Source organism: Varroa jacobsoni, unplaced genomic scaffold (assembly GCF_002532875.2).
Source record: "Varroa jacobsoni isolate VJ856 unplaced genomic scaffold, vjacob_1.0 scaffold_590, whole genome shotgun sequence".
Taxonomy (NCBI): Eukaryota; Metazoa; Arthropoda; class Arachnida; order Mesostigmata; family Varroidae; genus Varroa; species Varroa jacobsoni.
The window spans coordinates 260,992-285,311 of record NW_019213492.1 but is presented as its reverse complement, the minus strand read 5'-3'; the positions used below and the strand labels follow the sequence as shown (position 1 = coordinate 285,311).

The 24,320-nt window shown below is 41.6% G+C and overlaps 1 protein-coding gene across 5 annotated transcripts in view; it reads right to left on the bottom strand.

Moving 5' to 3' along the window:
* LOC111261722 (coiled-coil domain-containing protein CG32809) overlaps nucleotides 1–24,320 on the bottom strand; it is a 319,292-nt gene that overhangs the window by 214,076 nt on the left and 80,896 nt on the right. For 3 of the 5 annotated variants that reach the window (XM_022835427.2, XM_022835428.2, XM_022835426.2), the window contains one exon: nucleotides 456–707. In XM_022835427.2, the coding sequence (XP_022691162.1) occupies nucleotides 456–707 (252 nt within the window). Of the gene's footprint in view, nucleotides 1–455; nucleotides 708–8,339; nucleotides 8,613–8,642; nucleotides 9,004–24,320 lie in introns of those variants that run through there. The other 2 variants (XM_022835431.2, XM_022835433.2) reach the window with 2 other exon arrangements.

The following is a 24,320-nucleotide window of genomic DNA, read 5'->3' as shown; positions in this document are numbered from 1 at the left end:
GGTTTCATGTATGACCTGTTTTCATAGTCGATATTGAGTCTATTATTGTTCATATCCTAAAGGAACGGCTGTTTTGTTGAACGTACTTTCAGATTCCAGGATATGACGGTACAACAGCACAAGTTGTTAAATATGAACATCTTTCACACAGAGGATCCAACCAGTCGTGTGTCAGGTATGTGCGTCTGTATATAACCGTCTAGGCCGGGATTATATATTTATATATGTAATATTGCTTCATTAATATTATAAATGACTTTGTGCCCTGCAAATTAAGTTCAGAGTCATCTTTTTTTAGGGCAACAAGCGATTTCATTGTACACCGTAAGCAGCAGCGGCAGCAGGAGAAAGCGCTTGATAGTGTTATGCCGTTGGTATAGTAATTGTACCTAGACAGGAAAAGCCTTGGCATGACGCGAGGGGTTCATCGTATACCCTTGTACTCGTATAGTTACCTTGGAAACGCTGTCTCCGCATCTGCGTGTAACTCTGGTCGGTTGGTCGGGACACCTGAGCGAGATGATGCTTTTGAGGCCGCTGCGAAGTTGGTAGTAGGTCGAGTTCGGAATCGTCTTCGTCGTTAAAGGGCAACCCACCGGTGAAGTCCATCGTTGTTGAAGGCGTCCGTTTCCCATGCATGCCGCGGCTACTACCGCCGCCCTCGATCGAGCGAGATTTTCCCGATGATCGCCACCGAGACAGGAGACCTGCGGATGTAATGTACACAATGTAACGAGTACAGGTTAACGGTTATGCGAATGATAAACGGGTATGTACAAGTAAGCGGAAACAATATGTATCCATACTAGTTTCATTGGTTCAGTCACGATTTTACCCGTGTACAATAAAATTTTATGAACGTCTAATGACCAAATGGATGTAGTGTACTTATTGCACTCATTACTATCGGCTAATAATGGTTCGAAACTGCTCAAAAAATTAATTAATTACTAAAATTAAATTACGTAGCTTAATTTAGGTCGATACAAGGCTGCTTATGCGAAGTAAGCTATTTATGTGTACCTATCAACTCCCAACGTTACCGATTCCGATTCAAGCTGCAAGAAATACACTTCAATGTTAACTGAAGGGCCTTTTGCAAGACATCCGGATGAAGTTAGGCCTTGTAAAGATCGTCAATTCAGCTATTTTGTTTGGCTTTCGGTTTCAGCATGATATTGTTTGTGTGCAATCTTCGTTTTTTCATGGCGGTACTGGAGAGGTGGACATTTGGCATTGCATAAAAACCTGATAACAACAAGCAAGCCTCTTGAAAATACCAACTCCGATTTTGGCAAGTGCATGATGGCATAGGCGTGCCATTACTCGTTTTCATCGATTACTTCTCTGCTCTATCGAAGAATGGACGTCTATGCCTAACAAGTCGCGTTTTGAATTGCTGCTGAGATTTCTGCTATATGACAGCGTGTGGCACAAAACGTTCTCGCAGTAGCATATGCTTTCATCGTTCCGCCCAGGAGCTGCGTCCTTATCTACTTCTACTTCCTTGTTACATTATCCTTTCAATTTGCAGATTCGCGTTATCAAATAATGTCCGGCTTTATAAATAAAAGAGTACTTCGAGGCTGCATTGAGCGCCGTGTCTCGTTCTATGCTGTCTAGCGTACTTGATCTTTCAAATGCTGCCATAAAAATTTCTCACTGAAGTATGGCATGCAATTCTGCATGACGCAGGAAGCTCAGTTGGAGATCACATCCTACATAATAACACGTACACAATAGATAATTCCTCGAAAGTAAGACATTTTTAAACACTCCTAACTGATTATGGTTAGGTAGTACGGCGGTAGCGATAGATTCGTACTGAGTTCTAGGTGCATCTCGTGCTTCTATATTAACAGAGCGCACGCTCTATGGCAAAAGCGTGCGATATGAAATTTGAGCAATCATCATTGAGTCTCTTGAGCGGTAGCAGCAACAACTGGTCTGCTGATCCCTGCAAATCCGATTATTCACACTCCTCTTAATAAAACGTAATAAATTCCCACCAATTTTTCTCTATGTAACATCGTACAGTAATACGGGAACCTGCATTGGATTTGTCTTGAGCTACTAAATACTAAATTCATTCGATATTACTCGTAGTTATACTATATTCATCGATTATATTAGGGTATTTTTTTTTTTATAAATAGTCCGCATTTAACAAAACTCGCATTATGGAAGAAGGCTCCACGGAAGCCGCATGTACTTGGCTACCTTTTCCAGCGCTTTCTCTATTTTCTCCCTCTTTACATACAAACACAATATGCTCTATTGCACACCAACGTATTCATGCACAAAAACAGAGTTAACTTGCATTTTATGATAAATGTATCTCTTTGTATTCTCGTTTAACGTATGCGCATTTGCAAAGATCCAAGCTAGCCTATTCTTATCCTTTCAACAAACCGTCTCTTCCTTTGCAACACTGTCCTATAGCTCTTGTGCGCCTCCACACCCTCGTATATGTATTGCGGCTATACACGCTGTGTGTCGTCGTCTGTTTTCCAGCTTCCAACACGTCGCACGCTCGCCGTCACCCCACCACCCACAAGATCTCTCTCCCCTTCTCTTTCGCGCTCTTTGGCGCACTGCCAGTAGTCAGCGATGGAACAATGGACAGAAATCGTTTCGGGCAGTGTCTCGCTTACATTCAAATTTCACCAACTCTAACTATGAGCACTTTCCCTCCCACATCAAAATCCACAGTAGATCTCTATGGAGATGCCCCTAACTCCTTCCCAGTCGATTTTAATTGTAATATTACATTCTCGTACCAATTCGTCATCTTGCTCTTGTCGTCGATGTTATCAGTGCTTTATAGAGTAGTACACACATGGTACTGACGCTTGGCTCGGCAGTGGCTAGAACTCGGTACTCGTTGCCACTGGCAGGCAGGCAGATAGAGCGTAGCATCGTCCATTGCTGTAGAATGGTTCGCTTGCCTGCATTTCCAACGAGTGAGATAGCGAGATGCGGGAAGACTGGTGAGAGTGGCGGGCATGAGTCTTACTGCATTTTGCTGAGCCTTCAACGGAATGGATCTGCTATCTTCATTTTTTTGTGTTTTCGGAGCATTCCAGAGTAAACACCACACACAAACCTCGAAATTCACTTCACGCAGACACGACGGTTAGAAGAGAACAGTTGGAGAATTAGTGAAAAACGCAAAATTATAACAGCTATATATTAAATTGAAAAATAGATAAAAACGCTCCATACGAAGCCGAGAAGCTTTATTGTTGGAAAGAACGAGCAACTGTTATAGCCACGAAACCTCTGGACTTCTACCTTCTTGACCTATATTTATTTGTAAGAGATTATATATATAAGTTCATAATATTTTGGTCACGCTATACCGTCAGCAGGTCTCCTCAGGTTCCATAGATTGAATATAACTTCCATCTGGAGTCTGGACGGATTCGCTATTCACAGATCTTGCCAATCTGGAATGCCGAAGCTTGCGAACACAAGCTTCGCAGGCACCGTTGGCGGAATCCCGCACGGATTTACTTAAACCCCTAAGACGTCGCTTTGAAAGCTTTGTCGGGTCTGACTCTGTTCGACGTCTACATCAAGTTTATCACTTCGTTACTGTGTTGGAGCAGATTTGGCGACTGCGTTTGACCCCAAATTTTTCTATTCGTAAAATAGTAAGCCGTCCAACGTACAGTTTTTTTTTTCGCCGCAGTGACCCCTATGAGAAGTAAAAGATGCAAAAATACTGATCGTAATTTCTTCGGACCGGATCCGCACAAGCTGCCTTTTCTCAGTAAAAAAGAGGAAAAAGTTTCATCTCTTTCTGTAACACATCGATCACTACTGCTCGCCAATGGCCTGCCAGCCTATGCGTATTGGGATTGGCATCATCGCAAGGATTCATGACAAACGACTGTCTTCTAGTGACAGAAGAAACTATAATTGGTGTCTGCCTCTTTTGCAAATCGTTCGTACAGTTTCACTCAGAAAATATGTATGTGTATATATATAATTTCCAGGACACCGTAATGGTGCCTGTTTGAGTTATATTGGTATCCCCGGCCGGTCTTGGAACCCCGCAGGGCAAGTGTTTTCTGCTTAAACTGTATTTTTATGCGTCACTGCCGATCCCAAACTTGACGGTCCGCAAGCGAGCTAAATTCCTCGGCATCTAAGCTTCCTACGTCTAGACCATACACCTGATAAGACAGCTGCCTCGTGGATGTTCAACAGCTGTCCGAATTTGTTCAATATGGTTAGTAGTCCATCATCTCCCTCGCGATGTGAAACAGGTCGCGTTGTACATTGCAATCACGCTGGAGCCCCGCTACATAGCTTCTAACGCTCGAATGAAGGACAATGGTGGACTATTACGATGGAAACATGGAAAGCCTTGCTAGCCAGGGAATCTCAGGAGAGCTTTGTAGTCCAGACTTACCTCTTTGAAGGGAAGCGGGCACTGAATAAAGCGTTTCGCACCCCGCAGATTTCGGTTCCGCCGTTTACAGACCTCGCAGAGCAGGACCATCTCTTGGACTAGTGTCTTAAATTCGTTTTTTATAAAGAGATGTTTCCTCATGCGTTGCAGCATCTTCTGGATAGCAGCGCTTTCCTCTATCTACCACCAGCTACAGCCTTTTCCGCCTGGGGCGCGGAATTCCTTCTTTTTTAACCCTGCACGCCGGACCATCTTTAAGCAAGTACATAGGAACACAGATTCATTTTTCCAAGCTGGAAAAAGTTCCCGCGTTCAGTCGCAGGCCTTTCCTCTGTCCTCTCCATACCTGGTCCAGCTCGAGAACGTCTTACCACGCCAGCATCGCGAAAAGCAGTAACAAAACAACCGCGTCCGCATTAATCGTGCCCTACGTAAAGATGACCCCAAATACTGATTGGGTTCCCTTATTAAATCTACTTATTAAATTGAATTAAATATTTTTATAAGGTCTGGTTTGACCCAAAGAGTCAACTTTGACCTCATGATTTTTTAATGCAATAAGTGGACTCTATTTTCCGTGTCGATCAAAAAACAGCTGGCGTCCGCGACGACCTGCTGGTTTTCCTTTAACTGGCAGTAGCACCGACCCGACCTAGTGTCACTAACGTCCGTCAATATACTTGTGTCTAAGTCCTATTGAAAACGGCACAGGATCAAATTCTTTATTAACCTGGGCTTTGATAAAATTGGTAGGCAAACTTATGATTGCAGTTCCAAACGACGCCCTTCGTATTGCACCGGATTCGCAAACTACCGTAACAACTGCCGGTATAGAAATCAGTGAAGTTTTTTAATTTCCTATCTTTTCCTGGTGGAGGCAATTTGTACTGCTTCCCGGAATCCGAAAACTCTTCGGCGGCCGTGATATTAACGCCGAGATATACGATTCTCTGGTACCTTAGAGTCTCAAGACCCTGCCCATCATTTTCTGGAGCATTTGGAAACCAAATGACAAACACTTCGGACTGATAGAAGTCCCCATGCATGTGAAATGCCGTTTTTTTTCTTAGGATCTAAATGCATACTTTTTTACCACAATCCTCTGATCTAGTCAGGATTATCAGGCAGGAACATCTATAACCCTGACGATGCACACCAGTAAGTGCACATTCCGCTTCGTGGTAGCATCCAGTCTGCTATAATCAACGGAATATGGTATGGTCCAACTCTATTTTTCCACAAAAAAATGATGGAATAAAGAGGCGAGATAAATGTGGCTTCGGCCGCAGCATGGCTTGAACCTCGTAATTTATCATATGCTTTTCCGTCGCGGCTTTGTTAGTTGCCGGTTACAATCATACGTGTGTATGCTAGCTAACATATCACGCCCAGATATACACATTTTCGAAAGTAATCAATTTCAAATTATCTTACATGGTGATCATTTAAGAGAATTCCGTCAACGATTTTCTTTGTAAAAACCAAGAAAACTACGTAAAATTTCGGAATAAATATTTCTGACAATAGACTATTCTGAAAAAGTTTGTGTTGATCAGAGCTGTTCATTACGAAGTGGATAGACCCTTACAAATACTACGGCTTCGCTTAATGTTTTTTGGTTAAGGGCAGGCTTACCAAAATCATTTTGATACTAAACATCCCGCGAGAAGGGCAAGATCAATGTACAGTACTCATTCGCTCTTTCATAAATAAAACTGACCAATCAACGATGGCTTAGGTGAGCGGTAACTTCCAGCAGGTATCCTCGCTAAGAGGAAGACTTGTCTAACTAAATTAAAAAGTACAAATGGAGGATAAACAAGGAGTGACTGATGTAAAGTCCAATTAGGATCTGTTTAAATTGCAACGCTTACATTCAGTTCGCTGCTGTAAATGATTATTAAGACATTGATTTTTTACCTTTTTCTTGTTTATTTTTTACGTTAATCAGGAAATACTCGACAAGTATTTCTTGTTCATAAAGACCAGGACTTCTTCCAACTTTCCTATTAAAAATGGCATTTCTTGACAAACCTCAGGAAGTGCGTTTCATTTATATTGTATTGTAAAACGAGCGTTGAATCCGCCCGAACCTGGAAGGTTTGGAAGAACTGTTAAACCCAATTCATTGACTGCTTGGCACCCGCAGTACGACAGAAATCCAGTTGGTGATCTGAAGTAATGAACAGCGTCACTGGAGCGCCTTCAGACTGAATAATAAAAATCTCCTCTTAAACACTATCTGAGAACGGGTAGAGGAGAATCTCTTCAGCGCGAAATCGATCACCGACAGAACGCCTTAATAAATAATGAATGGCGTTTGACAGCTGCATACTGTTGAGAAATATTCCCATATCGAAATGATATAAGAAACCCTAGATACCTTTAAGCCAATAGAAATCATCCATATATAAATGGTAAATATTAATAGTGATCTTAAAGAATTACGCTTAACGAGGAGAAAATACGCTCATCATAAGCGATTATTTGCTAGATTTCGTAGCGCCCTTTGACATACTGGACAAAACGAAAAGAAAAACTGCAGTATAAGCAGGGGCCTATGTATAATATAAATCCTTTGTCAAGAATGGTATGAACCGGAGCCAATTTGCTGCATTAACGTTCATCAGTTTATACTATTGCCTGTGTACCAACGGTATTATGTGTCGGTGAGGATATTCTCATTATACTTGGTAAGACTTTCGCAAAGATTCGTGTTTCTCCGCATCACATAAATCTCTTATTGACGCTCGTCTCAGAGCTCATGAAAATATTCAGACTAGGTTAATAGTAAATGTTTACTTTGTGCTAGAAAGTCATTATCTAGAACACTGGTTCAGTTTGGGCTTTATCGCCCCGCAGCGAAAAACACTCGTCAAAAAATAAGACACGTCAACATAATGGCCTTTGGAGGCTGTGTGGCCTGTCAAGTGACGAAAGCCGACTGATTATATCTACGATGGCGCAGGTGCCGAAACGCAGGTTAGCCACTATGACGACGTAATCCATTTCAGGAATTTATCACTCTCGTACGGGACCATAATATATCTTATACCAGAGCACCCGGGCCAATGAACTACAATCGCATCAGCTATACACGTACAAATTACAAATACTGATTACGAAAGGACAATTATATGTACTTAATGTAAAGGCGTATTCGTGTGCGTACTGAATATATCCGGAAATATCTCCTATTTGCGTCTGATACTTTTTGCTTCCTTATCCATAGACTATTCGCATACTGTGGCTACTAGCTGTAGACCGACAAAAGAAATTACAGACATGTTAATAGAACTTCGTGACTAATAGATTACACAGATTACCCCTAAAAATATATAGGGTACTCGTAAATAGCGCCCGGAATTATTACGCAATCGTCGCAATTGTAATTACCACTGTGAAGTTGAGCTATATCTGCAGCCGCCGCCGCTGCATAAAAACCTGATCATTATGATGATAACTGTGATGATGATTATAATCGTTGTCATTCTTTGGTAGCTTCCAGTGCTCAGCCACTTATCTTAAAGTTTTAGAGATCGAACTTTGTATATTTCGCTATCTAAGCATATGAAACGCTCACTTATTTCCTTAGATGACAATCGACCTTGTAGCCTCGATGATTTGAAGCCCTGGCATATATATTAGTTACACTTCAGTGCTATAAGCGAATTTTATAGTGGCCTATCGAAAGCACCTTGTTGCCAACTTACCCACTGGCCCATATGCATATGCTTCTAAGCCCCTTTAAATTATGCGTGACTTTGTTGGCATTTTTTCATTGCAATTTATGGGTCCTACGCAAAACAAGTAAATGTAGCGCTGTATTAACTCTTCATTAGGATCATCTTCGACCAGCTAACCTTACAACGTATTGAGAATTAAACTTTGGTTCTATTAGCGGCTGTTGGCGGCGTACATTTCGGCATCGGCTCCGATTGTTGCACGAGGCAGGTCGTACACGAATGGCTTTGACGATAATTACGGGACCGGTTTTCTTTGTTTGCTCTGCGTGTAGTCTAAACCAGAACGATAATACCATACACACCGATGATGAGAGCCGCATAATTGCTACAAACAACAACAGCACCTTCAGCACTGAGCGTCACAGCGGTACTAATTAACAAGGCAACCCGTTCGCCATCTTGCGTTTAACACTGATAGACGATCCGTGGTGTGGCTGGCTCACTCACGCGCGTTGCCTACCTGCTTGTTTACTTACCCATACTAGCACTTGCAGACGCAGGAGGTTTTGCTGTTCCCTTCAGCCACATGGAGGAAACTACGGTCATGAACAAGCCTGCAACTATTGCTAGGAGTCTCGCCAAAAGCTTGGAAATAGAAACACGCTCGGCACTTGCCCACCATCGTTGCAAGCAGTAGTAGCACCAACAACGAAGCCAGAAGCGTACTGCATCGTGCGGGCAATCTCTTCCCTCGTTATTTATTCTTCTATTGCTACAGGGTCTCATAGTTGAGGGGGTCGCGTCGCAGTGACATAGCAATGTGCCACTAATCGTGGCAACGGCGACCGTAGTGGTTTCTATTGCGTGGTCAGTACTATGGACTGGCTGTTCTGTCGCTCGCGGTACCCATCGCGCCTATTACTCGTCCCTTCGCATCGTCCACCATCTGCCGCCTAGTTTGTCCTTTCATACGCGGTCGCCCATATGTCTGCACACCAACAACTGCCTTACAAGCTGTTATCTTTCATCTCCTAGCGACCTAGTGCTTACGGCCCTTACGTATTTTCCACATTTACTCTACCACCTAGCTAGCCACTACGTAAGTAACTGCTGTCAGCCAGGAGCAGACAGATAGCAAGCTAGAGGCGGCAGCGGTTGCGGCTGCGGCTGGCCGTGGCTCCCGTGAGAATTATTTAATTAGACGAGGTAAGGTGGTAGTAGACCAACGAGCTGCTTTCGGACGCTAGGCTAAAAGGCGATTCAGTAAACCTATGTCATAACATTGTGTTATATATAGAGAAAGAAATTGCAAGGTGAACGACAACGGAAGCCTTCGCGTTCCCTATATTTGTCTGATTTGTGCACTTTGTAATGCTACCATGACCTTCCTTTATTTAAAGAAGGGAAGTTAGCTAGCTGACCGTGTACAGGGGGGTGTGTTAGCCTCTGTTAGCTGGAAACAAATAAAAAAGTTCGGGGTCAATATACAGCCCTGAACTCTCAAATAAAAACATGGTCATTGTCTACGTGCAACATGCCGATTTTGCGCGGTTTCGTTATTTAAGTTTATGTATGTGTATAGCAAATGGGCACGCGCCTAAAAAAGCAACTGTATGCATGCATTTTGCTCATCCGTTCATACATAGTAGCCGCTGGAGAATGCTAACCATGGGGCATTTAGATACAAATATTTCAAAGATACAATTAATACTTCTATGCCGCGTTACACGCCAACGTAAAGATTTGTCCGTTTCCCTTAAGTTGGTCGTCAAGGAAGGACAGTATAACTATAAAGCTAAGGCGGCCGGGAAAATTGCCTGCAGCATTGTCAAGAAAGTAAGGCCTTTTTTAAGTGTAAGAATCCTGACAACCGAGAAAGGCAGAAGCCAAGAGATAATTATCTAAGAGCCATCGACGAAAACGGCACGAAAGGCTTGAACAGCAAACCCAGCCAACTCGACCAGACTTCCAGAGCCTAACGTTCCAACAGCGAGGTTAACCTCAAACGGATGAATCACCACCAAGCAAAGCTACCCTTAAAGATCCACCAATGCAAAAAGCAACACTGCGCCGAACAGTTAAACTACCGCCAACGGGTTCCATATGCCCAATGGTCGAGCACTTTGCAAGGCAGATTCTAGCAGCACTAACCATTGTAGAGCATGCGACACTTTGAACGGAGACTTAAACACCCTTTTAACGTACCGTGTTTCTATTCTGTGCACTGTCTGGTAATAAAAAGCAACGGAGTTCCCAGTAGAGGCATCTCTGTTTTCTATAGTCATAAGATAGGTGACTTCATGCCGTGCCTAGTGGAAGGTAACGTCATTGCTATATATATATATATATATTTATATACATATACGTACACGTACACTGCGACTAAGTCTCCTATACTTGGCTAACTGATTTGGAGGGCCCATGAGCGCCCCCTAATCATCGCCCTTTATGGCGATGATTTTTTAAAACCCGCCTCGACCAACCGAACTTGGACCGTGCTACGCCGTTTCAAGACACCTCTTACGGACTTTGATCGCTAAGTAGTCAATTTAACTTTGACACCTAACCTCCCTAAAACACACAGAAAATTAAGTTATCAGTATATTTAAGACGAACTTGGCCACAAACAAAGTATACTTTAGGGTGAAAATCATTTTTTGCGCAATCAGTTGTGCTTACATAGCGATTGCAGTATACCTTATCGTCCACATTGCACCTATGTGAACTGTCAGATACCAAGTTTCGTCACGATGCCCAAATATGAACAAGCTCTTTGAACGCGCCTACGAAATTCTCCCTGTAACTGACGTAGTGAACGCTGAAATTTATGTACAAAATATGGTTGAAATTCTTTAGTCTACCATACACCCCCCCCCCCCCCCCGAAAGCATAGGCTGTGGTTTAGTTGCATTTGCGGCCTTACACGGAAGGCCCAGATAATCTTCACACTTACGGCCGATATACAGCCTAAGTTCTACCTTTTTAGCCTCAGTTTTTAAGACAATCTGTTGAAAAAAGCGTGCGTCACACAGCCACTTGAACGGCAGAAGACCTGTTTAATCGCCGGTAAAGAAAGTTAACCGTACATATGACTAACGCATGACGGGTAGTCGGCGGCTTACTCGATTAAGTCCTCAGCCCCCATAAATCTCTTCTCGTTACAATACCACGCGCGGTGTTTTTTTTTTTCATTGCAATATGGAAAGCAGAAGTCTCAATATAACGCGATGTCCTTCAACAAGACTTCGTTGTGCGAGAACTAATGCAAAGTCGCAAGTCTAAATTGAGTCCGCGCCAAGCATCTTAAGTGCACCGTTGTTCTGGCATCGTGGTTCTCCGGTATATGGAGCTGGTAAATATTTACACACTGATGCACTCCTAGCCCAGGTGAAAGATGCTACCAAATTAGTGTTCCTTACAGGAAAGAGTGACACAATGGTGCCGTCATCATGGAGGTGAAAAGTGAGGAAAAACGCTTCTTATAACATATTTCGCGGCATACTAAAAGGGGGAACAGCTAGTTAAGAAGGGTGCACGCCACCCAAACGAAGCAATATAGGTTTCGGAGGAAGCATTCGACAGAAATGGTGTGCAGGCCCTCAATGGCTAAAGTTAAAAGAACACTGACCACGCATACTTAGATCTGGAACTCAGGAACGAGGTTATGTTCACACTGGCCGAGGTGAGTGTCCATATGAAGGTTGTCAACCCGTTTGGAACGATTTTATAAAAGAATAGAATAATCATGGACGACGGAGTGGCCGAACTTTTGCCTTTCGCCTAGACAACCGGCTAGACAGAGAGGAAAACTTAAGCCCGCTCTTATTCCCCATCTAGCTGAAAGACCTCCCATTTCAAATAAAAAAGCTGAGGAAATCAGTCGAAGTCAGCTTCTATGCAGACGACTTAGTGATGCACGAGTCAAACAGGTTTTAGATGCAGCAAGCTCTAGCTTGGCTCCGCGTGGCAGTCACAGATTTGTAACTGATCGTAACTTTGACGCAACCGAAAGCGATAAAATTTAGAAGAGGAGGCAAAACAACGGCCACTGATATCTACCATCTAATAAATCATCTTCAATACAGCTCATTTCACGCAGAGTGCTTTAAATACTATGTTCCGTGTTTAACGTCTGGTTTCGCCGTTAAGCATTCAATCAGACGGCTGGTTCCCAGCACGAAACAAAGTGTATCTATGCCCGAATTCGAATCTAGATCGCAAGGTGTCGTTAAATTTAGTAGGCAAATACATTACACACTAAGTTGGCACGGAGACTTTATTTACTTTTTTTGATATCGGTATGTTCTATTTCTAGTAAGCAAAAGTAAATAAATAAAACGTAATTCCCTGTTAACGTACTTAAGCAAATCCTTAGACGGATTGGTAAATGTTGAAATAAATTCTTTAAAACAAGAGTCGCAATTAGATAAGATATTGTAAGCTTACAGTGCTGCATAGTTTTACATAGTAAATACACAGCCTTCCTTCCAACAATAGTGATTGATCGATGCATACAAGTAAACTGTAAGCCGTATTTTCGCTTCCATTCAGCGTTAAAGAAGGTTTTCTAGAACAGTATTCATCTGAAAACGCGGAGAAAATCGCAAACGAAGGAAGCGCATCAACGAATAGGTGAGCCTGAAGTACCTTTTTTTGTACGTCGCTTGATAAAATCAAGGTTTCCACTTCTGTTTGCTGAGGAAGAATTCTTCAGATTTCCTTTAAATGCATAAGAGTTTTCATTGGAAAGACGACGACCATAGCAACAGCAGCAGCAACGACAACAAACTAGAAAATATCTGCGCGACCGATTTCCCTTGATGTGCCTGGTATCAGCTTCCGTATCGACTAGCATGGTATAGACGTTGACCCTATACAAATATAGCTCAAAAATGAAGCATCATCTTAGTAATATCATTTCTAGATGCTGTTTTATTCGATCATTAGACACACAAGCTATCTTGGCTTAATAGCAATTTCGTATGTCCCCACAGTCTTTGTACGTGATTTGGAAAGAATAATCTCTTTTCAAAACCAACGGTATATATCAAATTGCGCACGTAAATTATACGTCCAAGCTTGAGCCAAGTGTAATCATAAATGTTTGTTGATTTACTTCGTTTTTTTATCGACTACTGCATAATAAACGAGTAACGTAAAAGCAGAAGGCCTTGTTCGAAGCGTGGGGGCAGTTCCGTTAATTCTTCAACTGCGTAAGAGTTTCATTCAGAAGTTTCTTTCCAATCTTCTCGCTTTCCCTCATGTGTTAACCAACCATTCAGTTACCTGACTGATGTTTTAGCACTATTGCAACATAAGAAGCTTGCTGCACTGTTACTGCTTCTCGAAAAGCCAGCATCATGCTTCCGTCATGTTTGTCCAGTTTCCATGATTTATGCTTTCTCAATGAGCGGCCAGGCTTTCCATGTTCTCTGATCGGCTATATGTTACGCACACAGAAAGCTGCCTTTACCAGTATGACAACCACTGCTGGTAGATGTAATGGAGTTCGTATTCAAATTAGGCCTATCTGCTCACCCACTCGTGCGTTCAGAGGAATTAATGGTAGAACGGTAGTGAAACGGTACAAAATAACAACAGAGACGCCCTAGCACTCGATGGACACAAACCCACCTAGATTCAGTAGCTGTTATGTTTTTGCATCACTTTAGTTTTCGTCTACAATACGTGGGTGCGCAGTGAGGAGAGGCTGCCACTGCTTCGCACTGCGAGGTTTAAAAGTCACCATCGTGCATTCTACCTACCATTAGTTTTCTTTTACGCAATTGCGAGATCAAAGGTTTTCGTCAAATTTTCAAAGGTTTCGTCGAATTTCTAGTAGTTAACGGTTAAGAAGGTTGTCCAGGAGGTACTTTGTGCTTACCCGTTTCCTGCAAATGGTATCAAAATTTAGCTTAAATAATTCTGCCGTATCGAAACATAATATCTCCTGTCGGAAAGGTAAGTCGTGATCATCTTGTTTATAGCTGGCTGGTCTGTGGCTTGGGATCATCGATGCACTTTTTCTGTATAGAATCCATGGAGTATAGTAAACATTTGTTGATCTGCCATCTAAAGATGACACGACGTGCGCCACGTTCAAGACGTCATCTTCGAGCAGTTCTTATAATTATAGAGTTCTCGCTGCACACGGCACAGTTTTAGCGGAAAAGAGCTGAAAACGATACCGAAAGAAAGATGCACGTTTTCACATGAAATATGCCATTTTTATTTATAACCAGTGTAAACAAAAAAAAATTCTGTCTACTACCCAACGACTTATAATTAACAATTCGACGTGTTGATAGAGGAGATTAAAAACATCACATGTAAATGTAACGAGTCGAAAGATAGATAGGAAAGCAATAAACGAAAGAAACATTCTTCTAAGCAAGCCAATGTATGATGTCCGCTTCGCTTTTTGTACGAAACCTGTAAACCAGTAGGGCAAGCATCGAAGGTGAATTGCGCTGGGCAAAATGTGAACTAATAAAAAAAAAATAGGGTAATAACGATAACACAACAAAATTAACTCTGTTTTGTTAAGAGATGAAGCTTGACAGCGTCCGGAGGCAAAGTCGCTTTTGTAGCGCATCAGCGTACGATAGTCACAATGGAGGGTTTGTACTAAAACCTATAATTTATTGGATTTCAATGCAAATCCAAGATTAACCTGGAAGACTCAGAGTTGATTGCGATGATTGTATATAAATTGATTGATTGCTCAATTAAGTAAAACTCTTTGCCGAAAACTTACGATTTTCTAACGATTGAAGCAAAAGGAGAAGCGTTACTCTTAGTGACAGGCCGAATATATGTGAACATTAACTTCACAATGAAATCAATATATTCATCGGCCACTGAGTTCCGGTTATTTACCGTTGGATTTAACTCGTTGACGCATACAGTAGTTTAGAAAACGGAATATCTGTGGCCGGGAGCATGTTCAAAGGTAAGTAAAAAAACGTGATTAATTTAATAAAAGCGAGTGGCATGCCTCATCGTCTCGTTATTCTCAATAAAGTAGCTTTTCATGTTACTGCTATTTCTGCCAATGCTCTTTTGCCGCCACTGAAAAGAGCTCAGAGCTTTCCCTCAGAGGTCTTTTTCTATTAGCGTCGTTGCTTCGTTTTCGCTGCCGTTGCTCGCTTCCGACTCTGTTGAAGTAGCCAACCCGACCGGCTGCGCGCCGATATATACCCGGACTGCTCCATGCAAAAGTAGTGGCACCCCCCTAACGTACGCCCGTTTCGGCCACCGACTCGGGCCTAACTGGCTATCCAGCGTATGAACTATCATATGCTATACGTAGAGAATTTGCTCTGAGAACACAGACAAAGGCTGAGTTGAGAGCAACGCAGTAACTGCGTTCAGCGCAGCTTGTGAAGCCAGACGGTTTGCTCGCCTTCCGCCAGCCCAGCAATTGATAGACGTCAAGTGAATAGGGACGCAGTTACGGCTATACTTGCCTCCGATGCTGCGGCCGCTGGTGAGAGGAATGTTACTGCCTGATGGACTGGAAAGAAATATTATTTACCCTACCTCAGGAAGCATGCAAGCTATTTTCTAAACGCTGCCCCGGATACTTTTATTGCAGCGTGCGCAGTAGCAATCGACATAAGCGAAAGAATGTTAGAGGTGGCTGGCTGGATATTGGCGTCGATGAAGGGAAGGAAACTCGTTCTCGTAGAGGAGTAGCTGCGCACAAATAGCGGAAATAGGACGCGAGCTGAGACCGAAGCCCAGAGCCTGTTTGGTTCTCTGATTTCTCTACTGCCGAGGTAATTCGAGTACACCTCAAATAAACGACGACGCATAAGTGTTTATGCTTGCTTTTGGCTTTTTCAAAAGATCAGTTAATGAGATGGCAAGTGTACTTCGTATTGAACTAGAGGAGTACACTGATCCTGTTGCAAAACACAGGCGAGTATTACTTTGTCAGGATGTGTACGATACTTGTATTTATTAGACGAAATATGTCATTTGTAACTTACACTAACCACAACACTAAACACTTAGCTTTTCGTATTCGATTTTCTACATTTTGTTAGATCTCCGCTAAGTGAACCGAGACAGCCTGTACAGAAGTGTAACCTCAAAGGTCCCCGAAAATGGAACCGATGTTTTTAAAAGCACGAACTCAATTGACTTTAAACTTTGAAACGGCCGACGATATTCGGCCCGACAAACAAGATGCACATAAACTTATTAAAGTTTTCACATATAAGATCATTCAATGTAATATCTTCAAATCAGTATCTACAAAAACAGTTAGTTAAAAAGCTTGTGCTTTTTTTTCTACAGCCGTGGATAGTAAATGCACGACCTCGATTAGCACAGTATGGAATTATTGGCACAGTGTTGTGAAAAAAAGTAACACAAACGGATAGTGCTATCCGTGTCTAAGCGGTAAACACCCTAGAGGCTCTCCAATTTTGCCACACGAAATATTTGTTTTAACTGTGTGAATTTTTATGGCTGGACTGTCCCAAGATTTCGTCTTGGACTCTTTTAGGTTTTAAATCTCCTTCGGCCGTAACCTTCTTATTGGGCCGGCGTACAAGGCAACCTCATATCTTGCCTCATCCCGTTTCGCTTTTTCCTGAAGCATTGAAAAACGTCTCTGTTCCATCAAAGAGCATGGCTTTGCTCGTCTCTGACGGCTCTAGTTAGAAAACGTTTTTCCCGACTATGAGTTGAGTACGGAGCGTCATTCTGGGTCGAATCTACACTGGCCAATATCTGGCAATCGAACCAGTCCCACAGAACAACCGTTTGTTGTATGAATACGCGTATCCTCTACAGCCCCACACATTTCCTGGAGAGAGCTCAACCAGCTAAGTATCTTAAGCTCTATCCGATCCTATAATGTGTCTACCGGGAGATGACGAAGACTATTGTCTCCGAGTTCAGTAACCTCTGATGCTTGTAAGAACAATTTTTTTTTGTTATCTACATCAACCAATCCATTCGAAGGTTAAGAGCTTATTTCACAACATTCTCTTTACACCTCACATATACGAGGTGGTTCTACATAACGCATGAGGATTTAATATGTTCGTCATGCAATTTAATATAGGCTTTGCGCAGTGTACATTTGAATGCATAAGTATACAGCCATGGCTTGACACTGTGAGCACAGGAGTTTACTATGAAGTGTACACACTATGACGCACGCAACGATTCTCATAACTTAATTTCTGCAAGGACCTTATAATTTATCTCGATAACTGTTTTGCGCCTTTGTCCATCTATTACGATGTTTACTCGTACCTCTACGGTTAGACTCAAGCGACTTGGGCTGACGTTTAGGAGTGGGAAACCATACGGATACCGGTATTCAGTATGTAGACACTATACTTGTTGTATTTCGCATGGATATATGTTAGCGCTATTATAGATAGCTAAATATGCAATACCTCAAATAAAATATTGTTACCGTAGAATGTCGTATTAATATGGCGGTGGCGGACACACCCCACAGTCAAGCCAGTCAGAGCCTGCTACTAGGATATGGCTCATTTAGAAAAACACGTCTCTAATACTTTATCTATCTAGAGCATAAAGAACAACGACAAAAATTATGATAGCGTTTGCACATTTAAGATACAACTTACGTAAGGGCTCTAATGCTGCATTGGCTAATGGAATTTAATATAGATTTGGTGGATTTGGACTTGACAGGGTTCTGCCAAGCAACTTCCCTAAAATGTAATGCCTTCTCTGGCGAAATCCATTCAGTGTTTCGCTGTCGCTCTACCACGTCTGTGAACCACGTTGTAAGCGATTGTTTCGGAACAGGTCGTATGTCCACCAGCAAAGAAAAACGTTTACGATAGCTGCTAGCCTGCAGAATTTCTTCTATTCATCAATTAAGCACTTACAACGCGGCAAAATGACGTAAACTTTGTGAATTAAAGCCCGAATAAAGCCACAGTTAGCTAGGTCAGCTAATGTCGCCCGTTCTCAAGCGGATCTTCACTTGTAAAAATTTGTTTTTATATATGCGAAAATATAGAAACTGGTATTCGTATTTCCTCATACAGGTGCTGGAAGTATAAGCGGCCGAGTCCGATAGAGGCTAGTAAGTTAACTAGTTGAAAAATTGGTACATTTCTTAACGGCATGTTATTTCGCAAGCTATTTTTGAAAAACAAGAAACTAGTTAGTGCTGTTGACTTTTTCTGCGATTGCAGCAGTAATATTTGCCTGACCTGAATGCGTACCAATATTATTATAACCAGGACGTATTCCTTCTAGATAACAACAATGTGCTTCCCTAGATGCTAAGTTTCGTTAAATCTCGATACAAACATACGAAGCAATATGTCTATAGATAGACTACATCGGTCGTCGCAGTCAACAGCGAAGCGGCAAAGTACGTAATATAGTTAAAAATTATAAATACTGTTCCACTGGGGTGCGCCATGCGTACGTCTTCCTAGCCACCATTTTAGTAGCTTCTACAAGGTGTCCCAAAAAATAGTCGTCTGCGTTAGTTTTCATGCATTTCGTCTTTGTCTATTTAGGAAAGATGACTACTGCTAGAAGAGACCAGCAAAGGTTTTTGTGGCGCAGGTGTCTGCTACTGGTGCTTTTGACGCTGGATGATCGAGCCCGTACGTTGTCAGCTACTTTGCGTTTACCCTCGGAGTACGATGTTGTGCAGTACTGGTCTAAAATAAGAAAGGGTCTGGATCTGCAAACGATTCTCTCCAATAGAGCAGCGCCTATCGACTCAGTCTATATGCTTCCTATTGTTTTCCTCTATTTCTATATTATATTCTCATACTAAGGCGACTACACATCAGTATATTCTACGCAGTCTAAAATATAACCGTAGTCTGTTGCTATGGCTTTTCCCCGATACCCTATAGTAGTTGGCTGCCATACAACTGCTGTACAAATTACAAGCGAAAATGGAGACGTATAGCCAGCGCGGCCATTTGTTTCGCACTATGGGCAGCCCGTGGCTTCCTTTGAGTTTGAATATATATATATATGTGTTCTTGAGGACGAGTGCAATGTCAACTCTTTGTGACCGTACGCCGCCGACAAGACGCTTAATGGTCGCGACTGATCCTGTTTCTTTGAAGGCGAGGTACCTTGTTTGGCTCTGAATAATACTAAGTATACGTCTTTGAAATGACAATGGAAGCTTATGTTTTGCAAATGAGAATCGCCTGCGAGGTCGTGCTGTTATAACGAAGCGAGCATTCTTTGCACACTTCATCCCTATTCTAAATGCACGGAAAGTGTGATAACACCCCATAATATACAAGAGCATTCTTGCAATCAGCTCAATTTGGCTTTCAAATGTATCTAGAAATGCCTTTGTCACTACGTTTTAGAGTCGAGCAATACAATATTATCATTGCTTTAACGTTCAAAATGATTATGCCTTTGGACCTTTATTTTGCTTATCCTATGTCATTATATCGAGAAACATAGATTTTCTTAATATTTTGTCGTTTCAAAATCCCAGGTAAATTTCTTTCAGTATCCGAGAAAGATTTCACTATCTATATACTATCAAACAAAAGAAAATAGAGAGTTCTATAAAACTTAACGTTCTGCGACCTGTATTTCTACAGGACATTTTATAGGTGCAAAGCCATTTATTACATTAGCGTTAATTCTCTCAGCCATTTGTTAAGAAAGTCCTTGTCACAAAGAACATTTACTCTTAGTTCCCTTCCATGCATAATCTCGTAGTAGGAAAGATTGCTTGTTCTTAGGGTCCCATAAAGTATAGCTTGCACTCCGTTCTGAGTGCTGTCGTACCTGTTTACGTACACAACAAACACCGCATATAGATCCCATGCAAAACGTTGTACACCTTTACTGATCAGCTTTTCTGGCACGTCTACTGCGGTTTCCTGCTGAGTTCACTCCAGGCTTACGCCGACGTGATTTCCGACTGTATAGCATGTGTGTTTGAACCTTTCGAAGCGTTGCGTTGTCCTTTTCAATTGGGCACCTGTTATTCTGTTTGATTAGCCTTTTCCCCTCTCGGCGTTCCTTCTTGCAGTTTTTTCTAGTTTTCCCACAAATCTCCAAGCTGCCTCGGGCTACGAATCAAGGGGGAGGCATTTCTAGCAAGCCCACTGCCAGCCAGTGCCACCTTTTGCCCGGCCGAATTCATTCGTTGAAGAACGACTTTAACGTTCCGCATCCTCTCAACCCCATCAGCATTTTACAGAGTGGACAGCCGCACGGGCAGTCGACTGCTCCTTGTATGGACTGACCCCACAACATATTTCCGTGACGAAAACTACTTCGTAATGAGCGAAGAGTCATACAGAACATTCTAAACAGCGTGTGAATTTCAATGCAAGCAGCGCATTAGAAAGCAATCATCTTCAAGGCGATAGACCAGCTTCATATCAAGCGCGTTTTTAGTTAGTTACCGAACTAAGAACCAAGCCTACTATTACAGCTACAGTGCCAAGCTGATTAGGGATATTATGAAGCAAAGGTTGAAGATAACGCCTCAAGCACGAGCACCGTCATACCGACCGCGCATCCGTATGGTTGTTGACCGATCGGAGGTTCAAACTACATCTTTATGCTGCGAGTACTATTTAGGATAAAAGGTGGGTTCTACTCTAGGGATTAGCTAAGGTCTCCGTCATATGTAAATTACTTCTTGCCTTGTCAGCAAACGGTTAAGTTATAGAATCAGGCGAAAGGGATACAGATCCAAGACCACGTTTATTTTCCCGACGGGGCAATATTAGTCGTCTTCGGAATTGCAGTTGTTACTTAGAAAGCGCGATCAAGCTTTGCAGTTCCTCTATGAAGCCCCGCTAATGTTGCAATCTACCGAATGAATTGCATAGTGCATAAAATCAATGCAATCATTTTACCTAAGCGCTTGCACTCATGGTTCTCTCTGGTTAACCTCTGCTGCCTAGCGCTCGAGAAGTACTAGCGAAGTTCTAGTGCTGAGCATAGATTCCTTAATGCTGTAGGACTGCAGGCCGGAAAGGCTAAATAATCGAAGACCGATTTAGATAATTGACGACTGTTTCGGTTAGACAGTAGTCGAATATTAAGCAGCCGTCAAACGATTGGAATCAATACATTGATTGATACATACAATATAGGCATGCATGTGGCCATAAATCCAGCAAGTTGGGATCCTGAAATGAAGACTCGCCATTGACCTAAGGTACAGGGAGACCCTTGCAAAGAGTCAAACCTCTAGCGATCGGATGCTTCAACTGCGTAATCAAAAATTTTCGATGGCGCTACTTAATGATGAAACAACTCAATACACTCAAAAAAGTGGTGTACAAAAATGTTTATTGGAAGAGTATGCATCTGTTATTAATCTGTTATTATAATGTATGAGTCCACATTATTTGTTCATGGTCTCAAAATAGTTTATTATACAAGAGCTTATTATAGTGCGCATGTGTGTTATACTAGTAAATATTGATGCTTACCATGTGTGTATATATATATATATATGTATGTATATGTGGGATGTTTCCTCGTCAATATTTGTTCTTTTAGCTTAATTCAAATAATTCTTTTAGAACTGTTACTTAAATAGATAGAAGACGTATGTGGAAACGACAAAGAATATAACACGATGACGATCTTTGTCTAAAGATTTGGAAGGTTTGGCTTTTTACTGTGCCCAAAGAAGTTATGACAAGTTACTGCGCTCTGCGATTTAAGCCCACAACCTGGTGTAAATATAGTTTCAAAAGTGCACACAATGAATATATTGTTTCAAACTGCCATAATGTATATTACAATTATTTAGTTAAGTATACCACAATGAGATTGCATAAGTAAAGTGAAATTACATTTACTAAGATTTTTTCTATCGGTTTATATGGCTGTTCGAAAGGGTATTAACGATCTTTCGAGTTAGACGATCCATATATTTCACTACGGGTATGCTTGAGTCTTTGAAATGCTTTTAACTAAGCTTATAAAGGGACGCGTCTAAGTCGAGTAAAATTTCTATAAAAGTATCGTTATATTTCACAATTTTACTATAATTTACCTATAAAAATTGTCCAATTTATAGTTAAGGTATGATATAGAAAAAAGTAATCCAAAAACGGTTTTGTTGCTTTTGTTTTGAACATTTCGTGATGTACCCTACCCTACCTACCGAAAAATCTGAAGAAATTATTGCAAGATCGACATTTTTGGGCAAGCGGGCAAAAGAATTCGATGTTTGGGTGCTATCCGAATTGATATAAAAAATTTACTTGACCAAATTTCCGTCTGCAAAATTCGAGCGGTTGACCACAGGTGATGAAAAATGGGTCACATATGACAATAATGTGTAATAAAACGAGGAAAAACCGCACAATCTGGGCGCTTGGGCTGACATCAGAAAACCACTATGTGTTTATTGAGATTGGAAAAAAGTCCTATATTATGAGCTGCCGGCGCTGAGCAAAATAGTCGATAAGGACCTTTATTGTCAAAAATTTACAAAAGCCATTGAAACATATTAACTCGAACTAGTGAATACCAGCAGCTCTGTCTTCCGCCATGACAATGCTAAATCACATACATCTTTAGCTACCCGGTAAAAATTGAGGAACCTTAAAGTTTCAATGCAGCCGCTATATATAGTCCGGACCTGTTTCATTCTCTATAAAACTCCTTTAAAGATGTTAACTTAGTTTCAATATAGGAATGCAAAAATCATTTTCCGCCCAAAAACACCGATGGGATGTTCTACAGTAGAGGGTCACGATGTTATTAGAAAAAGGCTTATAATTAATTTCTTAATATAAAAGAATCTACTTTGTACAATTTCGGCTTCAAAGCCATCGATGCTTTTTAAAGCATCCGATATCTGATGCTATTGCATTGACCAGATGTATAGGATAAGAGCTTTCGTTCTAGAGTTGGTTTTGTTGGAACTGCACTAAATAACGATTGTACCTTTTACCAGTTTGTTTCAACACGTTCAGCGTAAATCTGCCAATGAAGGACTATACATTGAACTAGTTCACTGTTTTCGTCAATTCGGCCATGAAATCCGCCATTAAATCAGAGCTGAAGGCCATATTGTAATGAACGAACACAGCCATTAACCGTTAGTTCTGTTTCCGTCAATTCGGCCATGAAATCCGCCATTAAGTCAGGGCTGGAGGCCATATTGTAATGAACGAACACGGCCAACAATTGTTAGTTCTGTTTCAAGGGTGAAAAAAGCATGTAAAATTCACACATCTGAAGCTAAAAGGAGAAATTGCTATGGCGCGAAAAGGATTTGTTTACCAACTGCGGTGTGAAAACTATCCACTCTGCCTATATATTACTTTTCAACCCTGAGTTAAATTCGTATATTAAAAATAAATGTATGTAAATATATTTATAAATATTAAAAATTGTTGGTCTTCACATTCAATTACTTCGTTTTCCTTTTCAGAAATCTAACAGCAGTGGTCTCATTTGCCGTACCTTTATGTGAGCCACGCGACCGATGACAGAAACTACGGTTCTTATGTTTCATTCTGTTTTTAAACATTACTTCAGGCTGCTTAACTATTTTAGATGTCTTTGATTTTTCACTACTGCACTATAGCGGAGATAGAAGGACTAAATCTGCTATTATATTTCCCAGTTTAATTTAGCATAGATTTATAGAAGTTCTTTACCTGACCAATGACTTATGATCATTAATAATTTCATATTTTAATTAAAGCTGAACATAAAAAGAGCCTCGTCCATTACTGATATGTTCATGCGCTTTACGGCGCCACCACATTATAATGCGCAAAACTCTTTTAGAACAAACGTTAGGGAAAGTTTGACCCAAAGTCAAGCGAAAACAATCGTAATAATGATAGTTAGACTAAATACACTCTTTTAGGTTAAAGAGCCTCTATGGAGACGTGGCATGTGTAGTGTATGAGCATGCCGAGAAGAGTCTAACTGTATGGACAGGTTTGTGGAGTAGCCTCTCAAAGGAGGCGGCTGCTGGGGTTTGCGATACGTCGGCAAAAGACGCATTGCACCCCCAAAAAACTACTGCTGAGCAAAAGACTGCTGCTACTGCTACTGCTACGCGAAGGCACGGTACGTATGGTCGAAAGAAGGGCGTTTTTGTCAACACCGAAATGACAGTACAGTTCGGCGGGTGGAAGCAAATGCAGCACGTGCACGGAAGCTGGCTTCGCCCCGAATTGACGCCTCCAGTGCCCAGTACGACAAATCTACCTTCCATATCT